We start from the raw sequence: 19,003 nt of genomic DNA on the forward strand, positions 1-19,003 counted from the left end.
GAGCAATGTGTGTATATGTGTTTTGTATTGTTTTGTAGAAGTTTGTTAATAAAAATTTCACCAAAGATTAGAAGCATAATCATCTAGAGGAAATGCTGGTAGTATGGCTCGATGTGTATGTTCAAAACTCTCTGCAGCAGATAGTCTTACTCTAGGGGTAAGTAAGACTTCAATTTTACTAAATTCAAGAATATGTACTACTTCAATTTACTAAGGGTTATTCTTGAATCTGGGAAGGTGCATATTTGGTTAAGTCAAAGGGTAAAAATGGGTTTAAGAAATTGTTTTTGAATATAGTTGACACACAATGGTACATCAATTTCAGGTATACAACATTGTGATTCAACCTCGCTATACATTATGCTCTGCTCACCACAAGCAGAGGTAGCTATCATTTGTCACCATACGATGCTGTAACAAGATCATTGACTGTATTCCCTCTTCTGTACCTTTTATTTCTGTGACTTGTTCATTCCATAACTGAAATCTCCCTGTATCTCCCACTTCCCCTCACCCCCCCAAAAAATTTTTTAATACTGATTGTCTCCTACAAATTTTGACTGATCTCATGTTTCTTCATACACAAATATGTGCTTATATATAAGCATACTGACTAAATCAACATATATAGGGTGCTAGAGAAATCCCAAAAAGGAATAAAAGAAAAAGAAGTGTGTTTTTTTTTAAACTGGAAAAGGGATCTCTTGTTGATCTCTTTCTATTACTGTATTGATTTCTATGCGATAGAATGATTATTAATTTGTCTCTTCAATTATAAACAGAGAGCTTAGCTATCTCTTAGTAACATCAAGGAATTATGAAGATCATGCTCTTTCCCATCTGAAAGAGAAAGAACTTTTCTACTGGATGTGAACTTTTCCTTTGAACTTGGTCGCTGTGTAGATTGTCTCCCACCTGACTGTTCAGCTGATGTTCTTAATCTCTTGGGAGTCACAGAGCCTTTCTGAGATAGGAAGGAAGCTCTGAATCTTCTCCCCAGCTTCAAAGAGAATTCTCTAAAATGTATCTTTAATATTAGCTGATTGAATTTATGTGTTTTTAGACTATTTGCTTTGTAAGGAGCTGGAACTATTAAAGCATTAAATAGCTTCCTGTTAAAGTTTATATTCAAGTAAAAATAATATTACCTCCGAGATTTTTACTTTTATTTGTTTTAATTAAGTAGGCTCCACAACCAACATGGGGCTTGAACTCATGACCCTGAGATCAGGCATCACATGCTTCACTGACTGATCCAGCTAGGTGCCCAATCCTCTGAAATTTTTAAAGCATAATTAAAAATGTGATTCAGTATGTGAAATATCAGTTCACATATAAATTAAGAAATGAATTTACTGGCACATTTCTTTTTTGGATTATAGTTATCTTCTTAAAAATTAAAGTTGAGTAATAATTCTCCCCTCCACCAACCTTTCCCCTATCCAATAGGAAGACCTGGTACAAGCAAGTCTACACGATATTCTTTGTATCTCTGTGTTGGATTGTACCTCACCCCAGCATGCTTGTGATAAAGATACATACCAAGTATGCCTTGGAGGCAAAGGTAAACCTTTAAAAGATGCAAAAAGTGGTTCAACCTTATAATTACTAATGTACAAGGACATATTGGATAAATGGCTTCCTGCATCCAAATAGAGTAGTAACCATATTTTGCCCCAAATACCTTCAGTGTTCTCTTCTCATGCCATTGCTCGATAGGTAGAAAGGATAGCAGTAGTAAGAGATTTAACTTTTTTGTGGGAGAATTGACTAGAATTATTGAACAGTATGATGGTCCAAGAATCACTGATTCCTATTTGGTAAACCTCAGTACTTTCTGGTTAGAGGGCTAACCAGTCCAGAAAATACATGGTAAGTGCATTCCTATTTAACTTTTATCTTTCATAAAGTATATATTTCTTACAGTTAACATTTATTGGAGCTGTGTTATAAATTACATGGTCTCGGTACTAATATCATTTTCTTCTCACAGGCTGTCCAGATTATGATTGGCATATTTCATGTTTTCATGTGGTATTTCCTATTGATTTTGTATATGGGACAAATTAGAGGAGTCTTTGGGACGTATGAACCTGTAACTTACAAAGCAGGATGTTCTTTATGGGGAGTTATTGTGAGTAGAATATATTTATGATTTAATCATTCAGTAAATACTATTCATGCCACTAGTGGAATATAGGGAACAGTTTTTAAACAGAGATTTCAGGAGAATTATGTAAGTAAATCTCGTGTTGGTAATTTATTCAAAATCAAATTCCTTTTTCAGCACATGTTTCCTTAGTACCTTTAACTTACCAGGGCTATTAAAAGAGATGTGGATACAGGAAGGAATACACAATGACAACCATAGGTTGGATTGACTTTATATATGTGAAAGACAAAGAATCTTAACCATAATATCCATTAGCATAGTTAATTTTCATATTTAGGGGCCCTATCTTCACACAACGAGTCTATACTCACACATTCTCTAAACTTGTCATTACCTGCATTCTTCTGTGGTTTCTAGACAGCCATAAGGTAGTAGGAATAGTTGAAGAGTATGGCATCCTCAAAGCTGAGCAAACAAATAGGGAAAGATAAACTATATTAAATTCTGTTATTTTGCCAAATAAGGCTGAGAATTGACCATTGGAGTTAGCAATGTGGAACCCAGCCATAAACTTGACAAGTAGTTTCAGTAGAATGGTGAGGCAAAACCTGACTGGAGTTGGTTTAAGAACTAATGGAAGGAGAAGAGCTATAGAGACAGCAAATAAAAGTCCTTGAAGGACTCTGGTGTAATGTGGCATTGAGAAATGAGGTAGTAGCGGGAGGAAGTTTGGGTCAAGACAAGGTTTCTTATTTGTTTCAGTAAGTTGGAAGTATCATGTCTTTTATGATGGGATTGAACCAGAAGAGCAAAAATCAATATGAAATAAATGGAGAAAAGGAGGGATTAATAGAATCCTGCACTGGGTAGGCAAGAGATGATGTTTTTTAATACACAAATACTTGGGTTCATGGACAGTTCGTTTCTAGCAGTGGATCTCAACTAGAGGTGATTTTACCCCTTAGAGGACATTTGGTGATGTCTGGAGACATTTTTGGTTTTCACAGCAGGGGTGGGCATCTAGTAGGCAGAAGCCAAGAACATGTATAAATATCCCACAAAGTACAAGCTAACCCTCATAAGAAAAAATTATCCATCTTTAATGTAAATAGTGCCAAGGTGGGTAACAGGATGGAAAGGTAGAGGAGCAAAGAGAAAGGACAAATTTTGATAGGTAGGTAGGTGGGATAGAGGGAGCTTGTGGAACTTCCCTTCCTATAACTTCAAATATCTCCATGAATTAGGAAGCCAGATTATGGGCTGAGAATTGGATAATGAACTGGTTGTTTGAAGGGAGGGTTTAAAATAGTCATCTAGAAAAAGAGAGCGTATGCATTGTAGAAATGTAGTCTGACTTCCACTAAGATAAAGAGCTCATTTAAGCTTTAGGAACAGGGTGTGTGTAGTGAGATGTGGGTCAAATGGTTGTGTGTCTTTCTCAGGTCCCGTTTGGCTGCATGAGTTCAGGCATTCAGTGAGAAGGAAACCTGCATTTAATCAGAATTTGGGTTTAACCGTGCATCTGTGATCAAACAACAATGGTGCAAAGGAGTTGAAAGTGTATATAAGTGAATGTAATAGTTAACCATGGAATTTAAACTGGTGAAGGAGAGAATATAACGGAAGTGAGGGGCTTGATCATAGATGCAGATGGGTTCAAAGGATTGTTAAAGTTGGGATACTACGGAACCTGATGTAGAAAGATAGAAATTAGTAGTCCTAGTGAGATACTTGGATTTGAGATTTGGAAGATGTCATACTTATTGGCAGAAACAAACACAAGAGAATGAATATGGGAGTGAGCGACTGAGATAAGATGGGGTCTGAGGATTAGAGAAGAGAAATTCAAAGAACTGTTAAGACCAAGGTGTTAGAAGGATCACACACACACACACACACACACACACAAACCAAGGTCTAGGAAGTGTTAGAGAGTAAGACAGAAATTAAAATCACCAAGACTAGAGTGACCAAATCAACTTCAACCAGGCTAGATAGTGGGTGATAGAATCTGATGACATTTGATTCAAAGCTGGGGGAGAGACAAGCATTGGAAGTAATAAGGAACAAGGAGACCACTTACCCAGATTTAGAAACAGTGGTATAAGGGCTGTAAGAGAAAATGGACGACACTTGAGAGAGCTGCAGAGAAAGCAGTGACCTCTAGGAGTTCCTCTTCCTTTGTACATTGGCTCACAAGGGTCAAAGCATTGCTTTAGAAAACAATAGTGAATTTGCAGACAAAATCCAGATAAATGATTCACGTCCCTCAGTGTTTAATTGTACATGTTATAAAAATAACATGTGTAGCTCTTAGAACAAATTATCTAGAATTTCAGTTAAATTAAATCCAATGGAAAACTCTCATAAACTTTGAAAGGCATTTTGTGAAGCACTTGGTTTGCTGATCTAGCTACAGAGCACTCTAGTTTGTAATTCAACTCATATTAGCTCTTCCTCTTACTGTGTACCTCCTTAGAAATTTCAGCTTTTATTACAGAATGAAGTGCTGTGTGTGTAAATTTAAGTTATCCTGGAGGAGTTAGTAAGCTTTAAGATTTGGTCTCCCTATAAATGGTATAGCATGAATGCTGTTTTTCCACAGATTATTCTTTGATTTAGATCTTTGTGAAATTCACTAAAACAGATAGGACAAAAGGAATGTTCCAAAGGAATTATGTAGCTCACCTCCAAACAATATGGCATAACTTTACACTTCTGGGAAATAAAGTACCCTGGTATGGAAACTCTTGAGGAAAAAAAAAAAAAAAAAGACCAAAACATGAGTTACAGTTGTTACTTAGTAATGGCCACAGTCTCAAGAGATATATTTTATACAAACACAGTTTGGAATAGACTCATGAACCACTTTTCACATTTAGATATGCATACAGTAATTGCAATCAGTGGCTTCATTTTATTAGGAAGGATAGCATTTGAAATGATAATCAGGTGAGTTCAGAAAGCAGGCACAGATATAAGCAAACTTGGCTCCTGATTCGGGACTCTTTGAGTCATCTTTGGTATATACCACAACCTGAATTCTGCCCACTGTCCCCTATGTTTCTTTGATTAGTGACCTGGCTATTAGCTTTCAGTTCATGACCATATGATGGAAACTTGTCCTGACCCCTTCTACTGAAACTTCTTTATATCTTGTTACTCTTAGTATTCTAAAAATAACAGATGTGGAAGAGGGAGTTGTTAAAAATACATCTTAAGTTGATGAGCATTATCAATGAATATTTATAAATATGTTTTTATATCCAGTTTATCATTACAGGAGTCTCCATAATAAGAGCAGTAAGGCATCAGACTCAAGGCGTGGTAAGTGGAGATGCTTCGGGTATCCTAGAAATCACTTGTCACAAAACTAAGTAGATTTTAGTGAGTATCTGAGCAATGAAGGAATTTACCTTACTTGTAAAATAAAGAATTAAGTGAAAAGCTAGGAACACATAACTTAATGTGGACAAACTTTCTATATTAGAATCATTGTGTAAATGTTCTAAATTTAACATAGGGTTTTTTGGTTTGGTATTCTACCTTATTTTAATATTATATAAACTTTACTAGTAGACAGAATTTAATAGAACCTAATAATACCTTTATATATAGATATAATATTACTATAAAACTTCATTTTCCTAAACTATTAGGTTTGAGAACAGTATTATATCTTATATTAAAATAGAGGATCTGTCCAGAAGATCCATCCATGGTATAGGTAAAATACTGGAAAGAAAAATATCTTAGACTCTTAGAGTTAAGAAATCAGTGAGTCTGATCTCATAATTATACAGATAAAAACATATCCAAAAATATTGATTGATTCCCCTAGAGAATGAAAATCCTAGATTAAAAATCACTGAATCTTCTTTGGCTTATTTCTATAGGTAGTCATTTTCCATCTTTATTTTTGTTTCTTTTTCTATTTTATGGTGGATCTCCTTTTGTTCAAATCCTATCTTAACAATCTTTCTTCCACATGACTCAGAATATTGTAAAATACATCTTTTAGCCCAAATGGAAAATTGATACTTATTGATGTGATATTTCACTGTTCCTTCCAGATTAGTTGGGTTTCATATAAACGAGGAAAATATTTTATCCTAGTGGCAAGCATTCCAGACCTCTAAAGCTTCAGAAACTAGATCAGAGTTCTGACGAAATGATTTTTTTTTTGGCAATAAAAACTGTTTAACCTAAGTGTTTATTCAGAATATAACAAGTTTACCATGTATCTTCTTTTCAGATTACATTTGCTTTTATCATGAACATCTTCTGCATAATTGTTGCAGTTATTGCATCAATTCTAACAGCAATTGAGTTGTCTTCTTTTAATTCCGTGTCATATAGGAATTATGGACAAGCAGTAAGTGACCAATTCTTTAGGAACATCTTAATTTCGAACAATTCTCTTCCAAGGTTTTAAAGCCTTTGGAAGTAAAATAAGGCTTTTAATAGTCTTTAAGAAATCTTTTGTTTTAAGTAGTAAGCTCTTGATTGAAAGTTTCAATTCCAAAGTAATTCTAACATGATTTTTTGGTAAATATTAATAGAATGTTTGAATTCCTGACTGCCCAATTAAAATAAAGCAAGTAGATAATGTGAAGGCTTCAGTGATAAGTGTGTATGCATTGGGCATAGGGTCACTGATGATTCTCTTAATGAAATAAAAGCATATCCTTAAAATGACCTTAAAACCATTCCCAAAATCAACAAAATAATTCTGCGACTGATGCATATATTTAGAATTGTAGACACCTGGTAATTTCTGGTTTAACACAGAGCTTTTCATATACAGCCAATTTTTTTTTTAGATTTATTTATTTATTTATTTTAGAAAGACAGAGAACACACAAGTGGGGGGAGAGGGAGAGAAAGGGTCCTCAAGCAGACTCTCTGCTAAGTGTGGAGCCCGATGTGGGGCTCCATCCCGAGATCCTAAGATCATCACCAGAGCCAAAATCAAGAGTCGGATGTTCAACCAGCTGAGCCACCCAGGCATCCCCATACAAAGCTTGTTTTTGTGTCTCACATGAATTTTGTTTTATGTAGTCAAATGCTAAATGTGTGTGAATCTGTCTTGTTTCCATTTAATTAAATATCCAATCACATTCTTTGTACCAGAGAAATAACCGTATTTCAATTTTATTGGCTTTAAATTCAGAATTACAGAATATTAGTGCTGCAAAAGACTTTCAAATGAGAATATATTAGAGTAGATCTCTTCTTTATTATTGAACAATAAAACAAAAAATAGCAACTTGAAAGTTACAATTCAAAAAATAATTCTAATGAGAAGACTCATTGTAGATGAGGCATAATCTTCCTGCTTCCCTATCTCAACTTTCCTCTCTCTATACTTGCACTGTATTATAAAGGGACCATCAGTGGAGGGAATCCAAGCATGAAAAACAAAAACCTAGAGAACAATGAAAGGATGAGAGAAGATACAATAGTACCCCCAAATGGACTGTGTGTAATGATTGATTTAAATAAGTATGCATCAGATTTTCCCTATACATTGTAAGAAATTCTCCATTTTCCCTAGAAATTCATTCTGGGAATCTTCAGTTTTAATTCTGGTGGCAGAGATAAGGAGGAATAATTAGGTTATTAAGTGGAGGATTATATCAAATTATTTAGTTGACCACGCTTATTCACAAGCTTATAATTATCAGTTTAAGATAATAATGACATAATTTCCAGGACTCACCTTTTGTAAACACCATTACAAACCGTTGTAGACTGTATTTATCTGAACTCAGTATTAATGATCAATTTCACAGTCTCCCAAATGCACAAGTTTCATTTTTGTTTGCAGTGATCAATTACTTGAATGAACTTCTATATTAGACCGACATCTCTAACCCACAGTCTTCTCTTAGAGACATTACAGAATACTATTCCTGCATTTACTAAGGCACCAACCTTTTACAAGATTTGCTACATGACAGTTTTTCTAATAAAAACAAGCTGTTTGGCTAAACCCATAAACTCATCAAGTTATCAGTGTTCCCAGGTAGGTTCAGCTATCCCAAAAAGTGCATGTCTCTGAAGCATACTTCTCTTATAGCAAAATAGTTGATAATCTAAATCCAGAACCAGACTGATTTTATCTAAACACTGTCTTCAGTACTCACTGTCAGTGAGTGACCTTGGGGACAAGTTTCTTAACTTCCCTGTTCCTTAGTTTCTTTCTTTCTTTCTTTCTTTTTTTTTTAGTTCTATTTATTTATTCATAAGAGACAGAGAGAGAGACACACAGAGAGAGGCAGAGGCAAAGGGAGAAGCAGGCTCCCCAAGGAGCAGGGAGCCCGATGCAGGGCTTGATCCCAGGACCCTGGGATCATGACCTGAGCAGAAGGCAGACGCTTAACCATCTGAGCCACCCAGGCGCCCTGTTCATTAGTCTCTTTCTGTGTCAATAGAGAAAGTGCTAACACATACCTATTAAACTGTCTGCAAGACTCCAGTCCTGTTATTCTTTTATTTTTTATTTTTTTAATTGCTGCTTCATTTTCTTTTTTTAAATTTTTTATTATGTTATCTTAGTCACCATACAGTACATCATTAGTTTTTGATGTAGTGTTCCACAGTTCATTGTTTGCATATAGCGCAAGTTTTTATCCATTCTGACATATTTGACCTTATTATATGTTATTTTATATTATCTTTCTGTCTTTTCTACTTGAATATAAACTTTGAGAAAGCAGGAATTTTTTGTCATCTCATTCTTACCATATACTCCCTATCACCTAATAGTTTCTTGCATAAAAGATATTAAATAAACCCAACAAAAACAGAAGGAGGAAGAGAAAGAATTGAAGGAGAGAGATTGTAATGTTATTATTTCTAGGTCTGAATGTCATTCTTGTCTTTCTACAGCCAGCACAAAAACTACATTTATTTTCAGGATTGGAACCAATATCATTCATCCTGATATGTAGTTGAAAATATCTTTCTGATTGCAATAGAAGGGATCTGCTTTATTATCCCAGCAAAATCATAGTCACTCTTTATTTTCAAGGGAGATGTTGTTGTTTGAGGATTTACTCATCCTTCCACATCATGCTACAGCAATTTCTGTGTAAGATTTTTATCACCACACATACAAATTTAAGTAAGTTTGTAATTAATAACAGTTGTTTTAATACATGAGAATTGCTTGATAAAATCTCTTAGTAGCCATCTTATCACTGGAGACAGAGAGTCAAATCTTACTGACCTAAGAGCTTGGATAGATGTCGGGGATGGCCAGCAATCCCTCTGCAGTTGAAAGATTACTCCAGACTTTGCCATGAAAAAGACTAGGAAAGGGGGTCAGCGCTCAGAGACAAAGACCCTTTGTGCTTCTTTGCTCCCAGCTTTGTTGGTCCTTCAGGATAATCACAAATCTTTGTCACTGTTTCTCAAACACATAATGTGTGACAAGGGGTTTTACTGGAACTAGGAGGATCTGTTTATGGGAAAGATAGGATATGCTAACCTGTGTGTTCTTCGAGTCCTACTAAACATAGCCTAGAGGATAGTGAATACATCTTTTAGGTCACAGGAAGGTTGGGCTAAGCTTCCGGAAAGGCAACTCCCACAGCATTCCAGTGGCAGAGTGGTCACACAGGCCTCGGCATTCCAAAGTCCTACACCCCTCTCCAAAACCTTCCCTTGCTCCCAGCGGCCTCTGTGTTACATTTTAGTAAGCCAGGTATTAGGGATGATTTCATGCTCTACATTAACCCCAACAGATAGAGACTCTGTCATGAAGAGAATAATGAGAATGAGGAGTTATAAGAAGTGAGACAAGAATGCTGAGTGACAAAGACCACCAGTGGAAGCTGAAGATAATGAGCAGGGGGAATTAAGTGTAGAAAAAGTGGAGTGGAAGGCAAAGTAGTAGAGATGACTAGGGAAGCCGAATGGTGTAAGCAGCTTATTTATTTTTCCCATTTTCCTTGACACTCATAGTAGGAGCTGTTCTATGAACATATTTATACTTATTAAAGATAGTAATGCAAGATTTCTCCCTATTTTCTGGTTTCAGAAACTTGGAAGGGAAGTTTCACGGATTTTACTGATATCTTACCCCTTGGAATTTTCTATTGCATTAACTTACTCAATCTTTGGCTGTCTTGATTTGGTAAGTGTTTATCTACTCTGGCAAGTCAAGAGTTGCTGATTTCTAGCACATATACTCTGTAAGGAGATGATACAATATGTTAAAACTCATGAAAAGGGAATATGTCACAATAAATAAAACTAGGTATCAGGGTGCCTGGATAGCTCAACTGGTTAAGGCAACTCTTGATTTCCAATCAGGTCATGATCTCAGGGTCATGAGATGGAAGCCTGCATAGGGCACTGCACTACATGTGGAGCTTGCTTAAGATTCTGTCTCTCTTTCTCTGCTGCTCTCCGCCTCGCTCTTTCATGCTATGCTCTCTCTTTCTCTCTCAAGAAAAAGAAAAAAGAAACTAGATATCTACACATTCATTCTTTCACAAATATTTATGGAGGGCCTACTATTTCCTAGGCATTGTAATAGGCACTAAGGATGCAATCATTAACAAGACAACATCCCTGCCATCAGGAAGTTTTCTTTTCAGTGGAGGAGAAGGACAATTAACAAGTAAATATGTATCTGTATTTATGTGTGTATAAATTATAATCAATGATGTTTACATGTAAGACTAGTAAATATTTGGATTGGATTAGAGTTCACCCTAATGATTTTATTATGACTTCATTACTGTTTTATAAAGACTCGATCTCCAAATAGAGTCAAATTCTGAGGCACTGGGAGTTAGGACTTCAACATATTAACTTTAGGGGGACACGGTGAAGCCCTTTACATAGTGTTTAAGCACAACCTCTGACTAGTCATTGGTGCCTACTTATGCTGACCAGGGGAGAACCCCATTAGACGCATCTTAAAAACAAAAACATCAGGGCACCTGGGTGGCTCAGTGGGTTAAAGCCTCTGCCTTCAGCTCTGGTCATGGTCTCAGGGTCCTGGGATCGAGCCCCCCATCGGGCTCTCTGCTTAGCAGGGAGCCTGCTTCCTCCTCTCTCTCTGCCTGCCTCTCTGTCTACTTGTGATCTCTGTAAAATAAATAAATAAAATCTTTAAAACAAAAACAAAAAACATGAATTTAAAAAAATGAAAAACGTAAGTAAACATATCAAAGGCCACACACTGCAAGGGACACAGGCTCCACAAAATTAGTACAGGCAAGTCACAAAAGGCAGTTATAACAACCACTCTGGGGGAAAGATAGAGAATCAGAATCCAGAGTCTCTACAGTATCTTATCTAAAATATCCATTTTTCAACAACAACAAAAATAATGACATGCAAAGAACAGGAAATGGTGACATATACACTTAAAAAAACAGTAGCTACAGTTTTGGGGGGGAAGAGAATGACAAATGTTGGGCTTCACAAAGACTTCAAAGAACTAAAGAAAAAAGTGTTAAAAAATTAACATGTTAACATTAAAAATAATGATTCCTCAAACAAGAGTATGAATGTCTATTACCTTGATTCTGGTGATGGTATCATAGTGTTCATATATGTTTAAATTTGTTTAATTGCACCCATTTAATACATACAGTTCTTTGTATAACAGTTATACCTCAATAAAGCTATTAATTTTTACTAAGTATTAATATAAATAAAAGAGATACTAATTATTAAAAAGAACCAAATGGAAATCCACTTTAGAAATACAGTTACTGAAATGAAAAACCCACCAGACGGGCTGAGTAGCAGATTTGTGCTGACAGAAGACAAAATTAGTAAACATGATAGAATGATACAGATCATCTAATCTGAAGATCAGGAAATAAAAAGAAGAAGAATTAATAACACCTCAGAGATCTTTGGGACACCACCCAATACACCAACATATGCATAATGAGAATCCCAGAAAATGAGGGAACAGGAAAAATACTTGAAGAAATAATGGCCAAAATTTTCCTAAATTTGATGAAAAATATTCTGCATAAGAAAGAAACTCAATAACCTCCAATTAGAATAAGCACAAAGATATTCACTCCTAGACACCTGAGAACCAAACTGAACTAAAAAAGAGGGAAAATCTTAAAAGCAGCAAGAGAAGAATGATTTCTTATACAATAGAACCACAGTAAGATTAATAGATGACTTCTCATCAACAACAACAGAGACCTGAAGGCAATGACATGGTACGCCAAAGTGTTGGAGGAAAGCGTCAAGCATGAATTCTGTATCTTTTAACCATTCACACATGGAAGGCAAAGACATACACAGATGAGCAGACAGAGAATGCATGGCTAGGAGAACTGCCTTACAAGAAGCACTAAAGGAAGTTCTTTAGTCTGAAAAGAAGTGGTATCCGATAGAACTCAAAAATACATGAAGAAATAAAGAACATCATTAAAGGTAATTATTGCAGATGACTATAAAAATATATAAATACACCTTTTGTGCTTCTCTTAGCTGATTGAAAAGACAATTGCATAAATTGCATTGGGTCCATCCAGATAATCCAAAATTAACTCATTTTAAAGTCATGTTATTACCAACCTTAATTCCATCTGTCACAACTACTCAGCTCTACCTTATAGCTTGAAAGCAGCCATAGACAATATATAAATGAGTAGATATGGCTTTGTTTCAGTTGAACTTTAAAAAACAGTTAGTGGACTCGATTGGGTCCATATTCCAGAGTTTGCCAACCCCTGTTCTATAGATATATATTGTTCCCTTTTTCCTCTGAAATTTTAAGAAATAAGTTTATAAAATTAAAAATTACAGCACTGTATTGTTGAGTACATAACATCTAGGTGTACTATATATGACAGTAATAGCACAAAGGAAGGTGGAAGGATTGAGCTACATGAGAATGAAGTTTCTATATTTTACTGGAATTAAAGTAGCAGGCACCTGAAGCAGTCTGTGATAAATTAAGATGCACATTCTAATTCCTAGACTAAGAACTAAAAACTAAGAACACTCAAAAAGTATAATAAGATAACAAAGAAATTAAGATAATATCTAGAAAGAAGTAATAGGCAAAGGAGGAACATAAAAGACACAAGACCTATAGGAATTTAAAAGCAAAGTATTAGGCATAAATCCAGCCATTTTAATAACATTAAAATAAAACCACACTGAGATATTCATTTCCTAACAGAATGATTAAGTTTCAAAATACAATTCTAACTGATGATAATGCTGATGGATACAAGAAATCTCTCACTCCTACTTGGAATTTAAATTATTACAACAACTTCAAAAACTTTTGGGGCATTTTTATGGAAAGTTAAGATGTGCATACCTTATAAGTAATTTTAGTTTTTAGCATATACCCAAAAGAAATATGTATGCATATGTATTAAGATACACTTCCAGGAAAATACCAATAGTATTCATAATAGTCCCAAAGTGGAAATGCTGCAAATGGGTGAATGGTGAGTATATTGAAGTATATAATTCTGTTAAATTCTGCATAGTAATTAAATTCTGCATAGTAATTAAAATGAACTATACCTGTACTTACAATAAGGATGATTCTCACATACATAATATTAAGTATAGACAGGCCCAAAGAATGCATACTTTATGATTCCATTTAGATGAAGTTTGAAACCAGGCAAAACTAATGCTCAACTACAATGTTTACAGAGGGATGCAAGCTAGTGAAACTGGAAAGAAAAGAAAAGATTAATTACCTAAAAGTAAAAGAAAAAAAAAGTTACTTTTGGAAGGAAGAAATGGGTAATAACTGGGAAATATCATGACAGGGTAACTTTTGGGATGCTGGCATCTGTTCATGTTCAAGAAGAATTTTTTGTTGTTGTTATAGTTTGGAGTCCCTGTGTGGCTCAGTTGGTTGAGCATCCAACTGTTGATTTCAGGTCAGGTTGATCTCAGGATTGTGAGTTCAAGCCCCATGCTGGGCTCCACACTGGGTGTGGAGCCTACTTAAAAAAAAAAAAAAAGTTTCAAATGTCTAGTAGGAATTAAGTGAGTAGTTTGAAGTACAGTTGGGGCACAAAGAGGACACACGGCACTTTAACATTTTATTCTATAAACATCAGTACCATTTTTTTTAATTAAGTATTTGTTACATGTATGATCTTAGGAAGAATGATAAGATTTATAAGAAGTTAATTTTTTTTTCAGAGTCATCATCATGATGAAGATACTCTCACAGCTGTTACAGAGGAAGCTGAGAGCACTTTTTAAAAACCTTAGAAATGTGAGATTTCTCCTGGTGCTCATACCTGACGTGGGCCCTAATGATATCTCTGCATAACAAGGCTGCTACAAAGCCCACAGATTTTGTGCAAAAGAAAATACAAACAAGTTGGATTTTTCTTCTTGGTATTCGAGAAATTTCTCTGCACATATTTTTGTAGGCTCCAAGTAGAAAGCTTTTCCCTACTTAGATATATTATTACAAGGAGAAATTTATTTTCTAGGTACTCTGTACCTGTCAACCCTGTGTAACTCTAAAGCTGTCAACTCTCCCTAATAGAGCTTTTGCAAAAGACCATAAAAAAACATTTTTGATTGTCTCTAGAGGACAGGCAAAATGTCTCTAGAGTACAGGCAGTAAAGACTTGGAGCACAATACTGTGTAATTCCCAGGAAAACTTTAAATAATTTATGCCCCTACAAGTGAAGAGTACATTTCAGAATGAGTTCTTCTACCTGAACTAGCTTCTACCTGAACAAAGTACAAATCAAAAGTATCCAACTCATAATCCTTTCATTGTTCTTCTTTGACTACTCCTCTCCTCATTAAAGTTCCTTTCTGCCCTGAAAGTCTCTATGTGTTCCTTTCCTTTCATTTCCCTTGCTTGTTACTTCTTACCATTGCTTCGACCATCTGTTCAATTGTCTTTCAAAGCAAACGAGTGGCTTTTCCATAATGAGAATTTCCCAAAAACCTGTTCTGAATTCAGATTCCACCTCTCGTCTAATAGGAAACAGAGTGCCAGGGAGCCTTGCTCAGCAGTATTAATCATGCCACTGAGTTCAACCAGATCTTTTAAATGTGCTGCTGTTTTTGTTTTTGTTTTGTTTTTTAATTTTCTGCCTTGTCTCTCAATTGGTTTCATCAGTTGTTATCTAATACTACAAAAAACTTCATGGGTCTAAGAATTTCAGTGGTTAACTTACGTCTATCAGTTCAACACATATTGAGTGTCTTCCATTGTGCCAATGACTATATTAAAGTCAGGAGTATCAAAGATTAATGAGCATCCTCACCACAAAGAGTTTTTGTTTTAGGGGAAGAAACAAACAGGTAACAAATCCAGACTATCCAGTGTGATACATATATTAACATAAGTATGAAGAAAATTGAAGTGGCACAGAAGAGATAACAATCCTTTTGTTAGAAAATAAGAGGGAGAGAGAAAAAAGCTTTATGATGGATACAGCCTCTCAGCAGGGGATTAATTCTAGTTTACAAAGCAGACTGGAAGGTGGGAAAACAATACAAATAAAATTAGCTCATGCAAAACCCAAAATGTGGGAAAAGGCCATAGTATATTCCAGTAGCTAAAGTAAATATATTCATTAAAACACAATGACAGGAAGGAATAGGTCAAGTGAAAATTGGAGAGGTAAGAAGCCAGATGCTAAATCAAATTATCAAATATTGATGGACTGATGACTGTATTGTACTGAACCATATCCTGCAGGTAATGGGAAGCCCTTGAGGAGTTTTTAAGTAGGAAATGATAGGCTTGGATTTACTTTGAGGAAAAAATTATTAATTAGGTGGAAATGCATTAAAAAGGATAAATTTGATAAGAACAGCTAGAGTGTAGGAGAGAGTAATGGATCACTGTTGCAATGAGTCAGACAAGCAATGAAAAAGAGGGTAAGTTTTAGCTGTGATGACTGAGCATACATAACTATAAAAGGAAAAAAATAATCTTAACTCCCCAGTTCCTGGATTGAGTGATACCTACAGTGATATAAAATGTAGAAGACATGGGAGGATTGAATGAACTGTGATAAGTTCTGTTTTGGATAAATTGAATTTGAGATCATTAGGAGACATTAAAGTAGAGCTATCCATTAGGCAGTTGAAATACTTACCTGAGGTTGAATAAAAATTAGCTATATGTTGATTGATTTTGGCGGTAAAGATGTAGAAATGAGCTTCCATTTTCAACAATTAAGAACTAGGTTCTTGGAAAGAACACAACAAAAGCAAGCCAGAATTTTAAAAACACCATCTCTTGGAGGGTATCTGAGATCTAGGATTTAAGGAGTTAAGATTCCAGAGTTGAAGACAAGATACAGTCCAGGCTTTCAACATAGCTTTTCTCCAAGATGCATTTCCTGAATCACAAACAGGAGCCCTGGGTATTACACACAGTGAATCATGGAACATTACATCAAAAACTAATGATGTATATGGTCTGGTGACTAATGTAACATAACAAAAAATATTTTAAAAGGTGAGAAGAGCTTCCAGTGTTCTTCTGGGTTGTAAAGACAATTAATTGGAGTTCAGGCTCACTGAAGTGTGAGAAGCTCATAAACACCAAAATTTTCTGTTGTGTTCTCTCCAAGGGCTATATCCTAATGGTAAAGGTGAGAAAAAGTGGGCCTTACCTCTCATAGACTGATGCTTGGACCCAAATCAGCTCGGTTACAGACTGTCATAAAGTGAGCTTCTCCATATGTGATATTCTGCCAAAGTGAAAATTTCAAGAGGAGGATAGTATTGTCCTGAGCATCAAGACAGTTTTTCATACATAATGTCAGATTTCATCAAAACAAGAATTTAAAGAAAAGAATTAACAGAAATCCAAGAGAAACCACAGGCCCACAATAGATCCAAGTAACAGAATTATAAAACCTTAAATGACAAGATTTTAGCAGAGAAATGGAAATCACAAAGATGAATCAAATGGAAATAAGAAATCACATAAAATAAGACCCAAATACATGAATGTAACAGCTACTAGATATAACTGATGAGGAAATGAATGAGCTAAAAGATAAAATGGAAGGGAAAATCAGTCTTGAGCATTAAGAAAATGACAGAAAATGTAATGTGGAAGGAAAAGAATAAGATACAGATGGCCTTGAAAAGTTCTAATACCACATATTTGAAATTTCGTGAGAGATTAAAAACAAGTAATACTCGAAGAGATTATGTCCTGAAAATTTAACCAAGTTGATTAAAAAAATAAATAATAGATTCAAGAAAGGTTATAATCCTAAACTAAGCAAATATATCACACATAGTGAAACTGTATGAAACTAGCCAGAGAGAACAGTCTTAAAAGTTGATGAGGAGAAAAGACATTTTACTTTCAATGAACAGTGATAAAAGAGAATGGCAGCTGATTTGTTAACAAAAACAATAAATGCCAAAAGTCATTAACACTGAACTAAAAAGTTCAGGAAGTGTTCTGAAGACAAAAGGGAAAGGATCCCACATGGAAACTTGAAGGAAAAAAAATGGAACAGGATAAATATCTGCGTAAAGATAAATGAATATGCCCATATAAATAATAACTTCTAGGCATACTAAAACATTTAGAAAAGAACTGAAACAGCACAAGACAGGTGATAAATGGAGCTAAAGTGTTGTAGGGTCCTTACCTTAAAGAACTGATTTATAACAGCCCTTAATAAGTTGAGGTACGGTGCATGCTATAACCTCTAATCACTAAAAGAATAATAGAAGAGTGTATAACAACCTAATAATTTAAAAAATTGATTTAATATGAGAAATCCAAAAGAAAGCAAGCAAGAAAAAAAAATAGAGCAGAGTAGACAAACTAGTATTAGGGTAAATATTAAAGCAAGAAAAAGTCTTGAGGTGAGGAAATCTCATCAAAAGTGTCAATCCACCAGGAAGCTATAATTCTAGATTTGTAAGTAAATAGTGACATATCATTAAGATATATAAAGCAAAGGTGGAAAAGTACTAAAATATTGAATAGACCACCCGTTATACTGGGAAAATGTTAGCAACTTAATAATTGATGGAACAAGCAGACAAAAACATCAGAGTACATGTTAAATAAAACATAAACCACCCACCCAGCATATTTACTTTTGCTATTTTTAATTTTATTAAATTATTAAATCTAAATTTATTAATAAATGTTAAATTATTTTTATTTTATTATATCTATGCAGTACTAAGTCTTAACCTTAGGAAAGTTGAAAAAGTACCCAAAGCAAGCAGAAAGAAATAAAAAATAAGATAGAAAAAGAAAAAATAAGAAATCAAACTGAAAACAGAAAAATAGATAAAGTGAAACAAAAAGCTAGTTGTTGAAAAAATTGACAAAATTGATGAAACTTTAGCAAGACTGTCAAAGAGAAGATACACATTACTAACAATATATGAAACAAGATTTCACTATCGATCCTACAGACATCAAAAGGAATCATAAAGGAATCCTACAGACAACTCTATGTGCATAAATTCAACAACTTAGATGAAATGGACCAGTCCCTTGAAGAGTACAAGTAATCACCACTCACTAATGTATATCAAATAGATCATTTGACTAGCCCTATAACTACTTTAAAAATTGAATTAATAATTTAAAACTAGCCACAAAAGAAATTGCCAAGTCTACATTGTTTCACTGGAGAATTCTACCACATATTTTAAGGAAAATTTACACCAATTCTACACAATCTCTTCCTGAAAATAGAAGTGGAGGAAACACTCTACATCTCATTCTAGAAAGCCAGTATCACTCTGATGGCTAGACATTACAAAGGCAGTACAAAAATACAAATAAACAAACAAACCTACAGCCCATATCCCCCTTGAATACAAATGCAAAAACTCTTAATAAACGGTTAACAAATGTAACAACTTGAATGGATCTCAAGAGCATTATTCTA

At 34.8% G+C, this 19,003-nt stretch overlaps 1 protein-coding gene across 1 annotated transcript; it reads left to right on the forward strand.

Moving 5' to 3' along the window:
* The first annotated feature begins 103 nt into the window (after positions 1-103).
* Positions 104-14,347, forward strand: MS4A13 (membrane spanning 4-domains A13). Its single transcript, XM_044261155.1, has 6 exons — positions 104-157; positions 1,994-2,134; positions 5,384-5,440; positions 6,369-6,488; positions 10,161-10,256; positions 14,285-14,347. The coding sequence occupies exons 1-6, from the start codon at positions 104-106 to the stop codon at positions 14,345-14,347; spliced, it is 531 nt and encodes a 176-aa protein (XP_044117090.1).
* The last annotated feature ends 4,656 nt before the right edge of the window (positions 14,348-19,003 follow it).

This window comes from Neovison vison, chromosome 7, assembly GCF_020171115.1.
Source record: "Neovison vison isolate M4711 chromosome 7, ASM_NN_V1, whole genome shotgun sequence".
Taxonomy (NCBI): domain Eukaryota; kingdom Metazoa; phylum Chordata; class Mammalia; order Carnivora; family Mustelidae; genus Neogale; species Neogale vison.

Bases quoted from the DNA above. Each gene is read 5' to 3' on its own strand.
- MS4A13 (XM_044261155.1), top strand. From the start codon at position 104: ATGGCTCGATGTGTATGTTCAAAACTCTCTGCAGCAGATAGTCTTACT. The intron at 158-1,993 runs GTAAGTAAGACT...TTCTTCTCACAG, and splicing joins CAGATAGTCTTACTCTAGGG to GCTGTCCAGATTATGATTGG. The intron at 5,441-6,368 runs GTAAGTGGAGAT...TCTTCTTTTCAG, and splicing joins GGCATCAGACTCAAGGCGTG to ATTACATTTGCTTTTATCAT.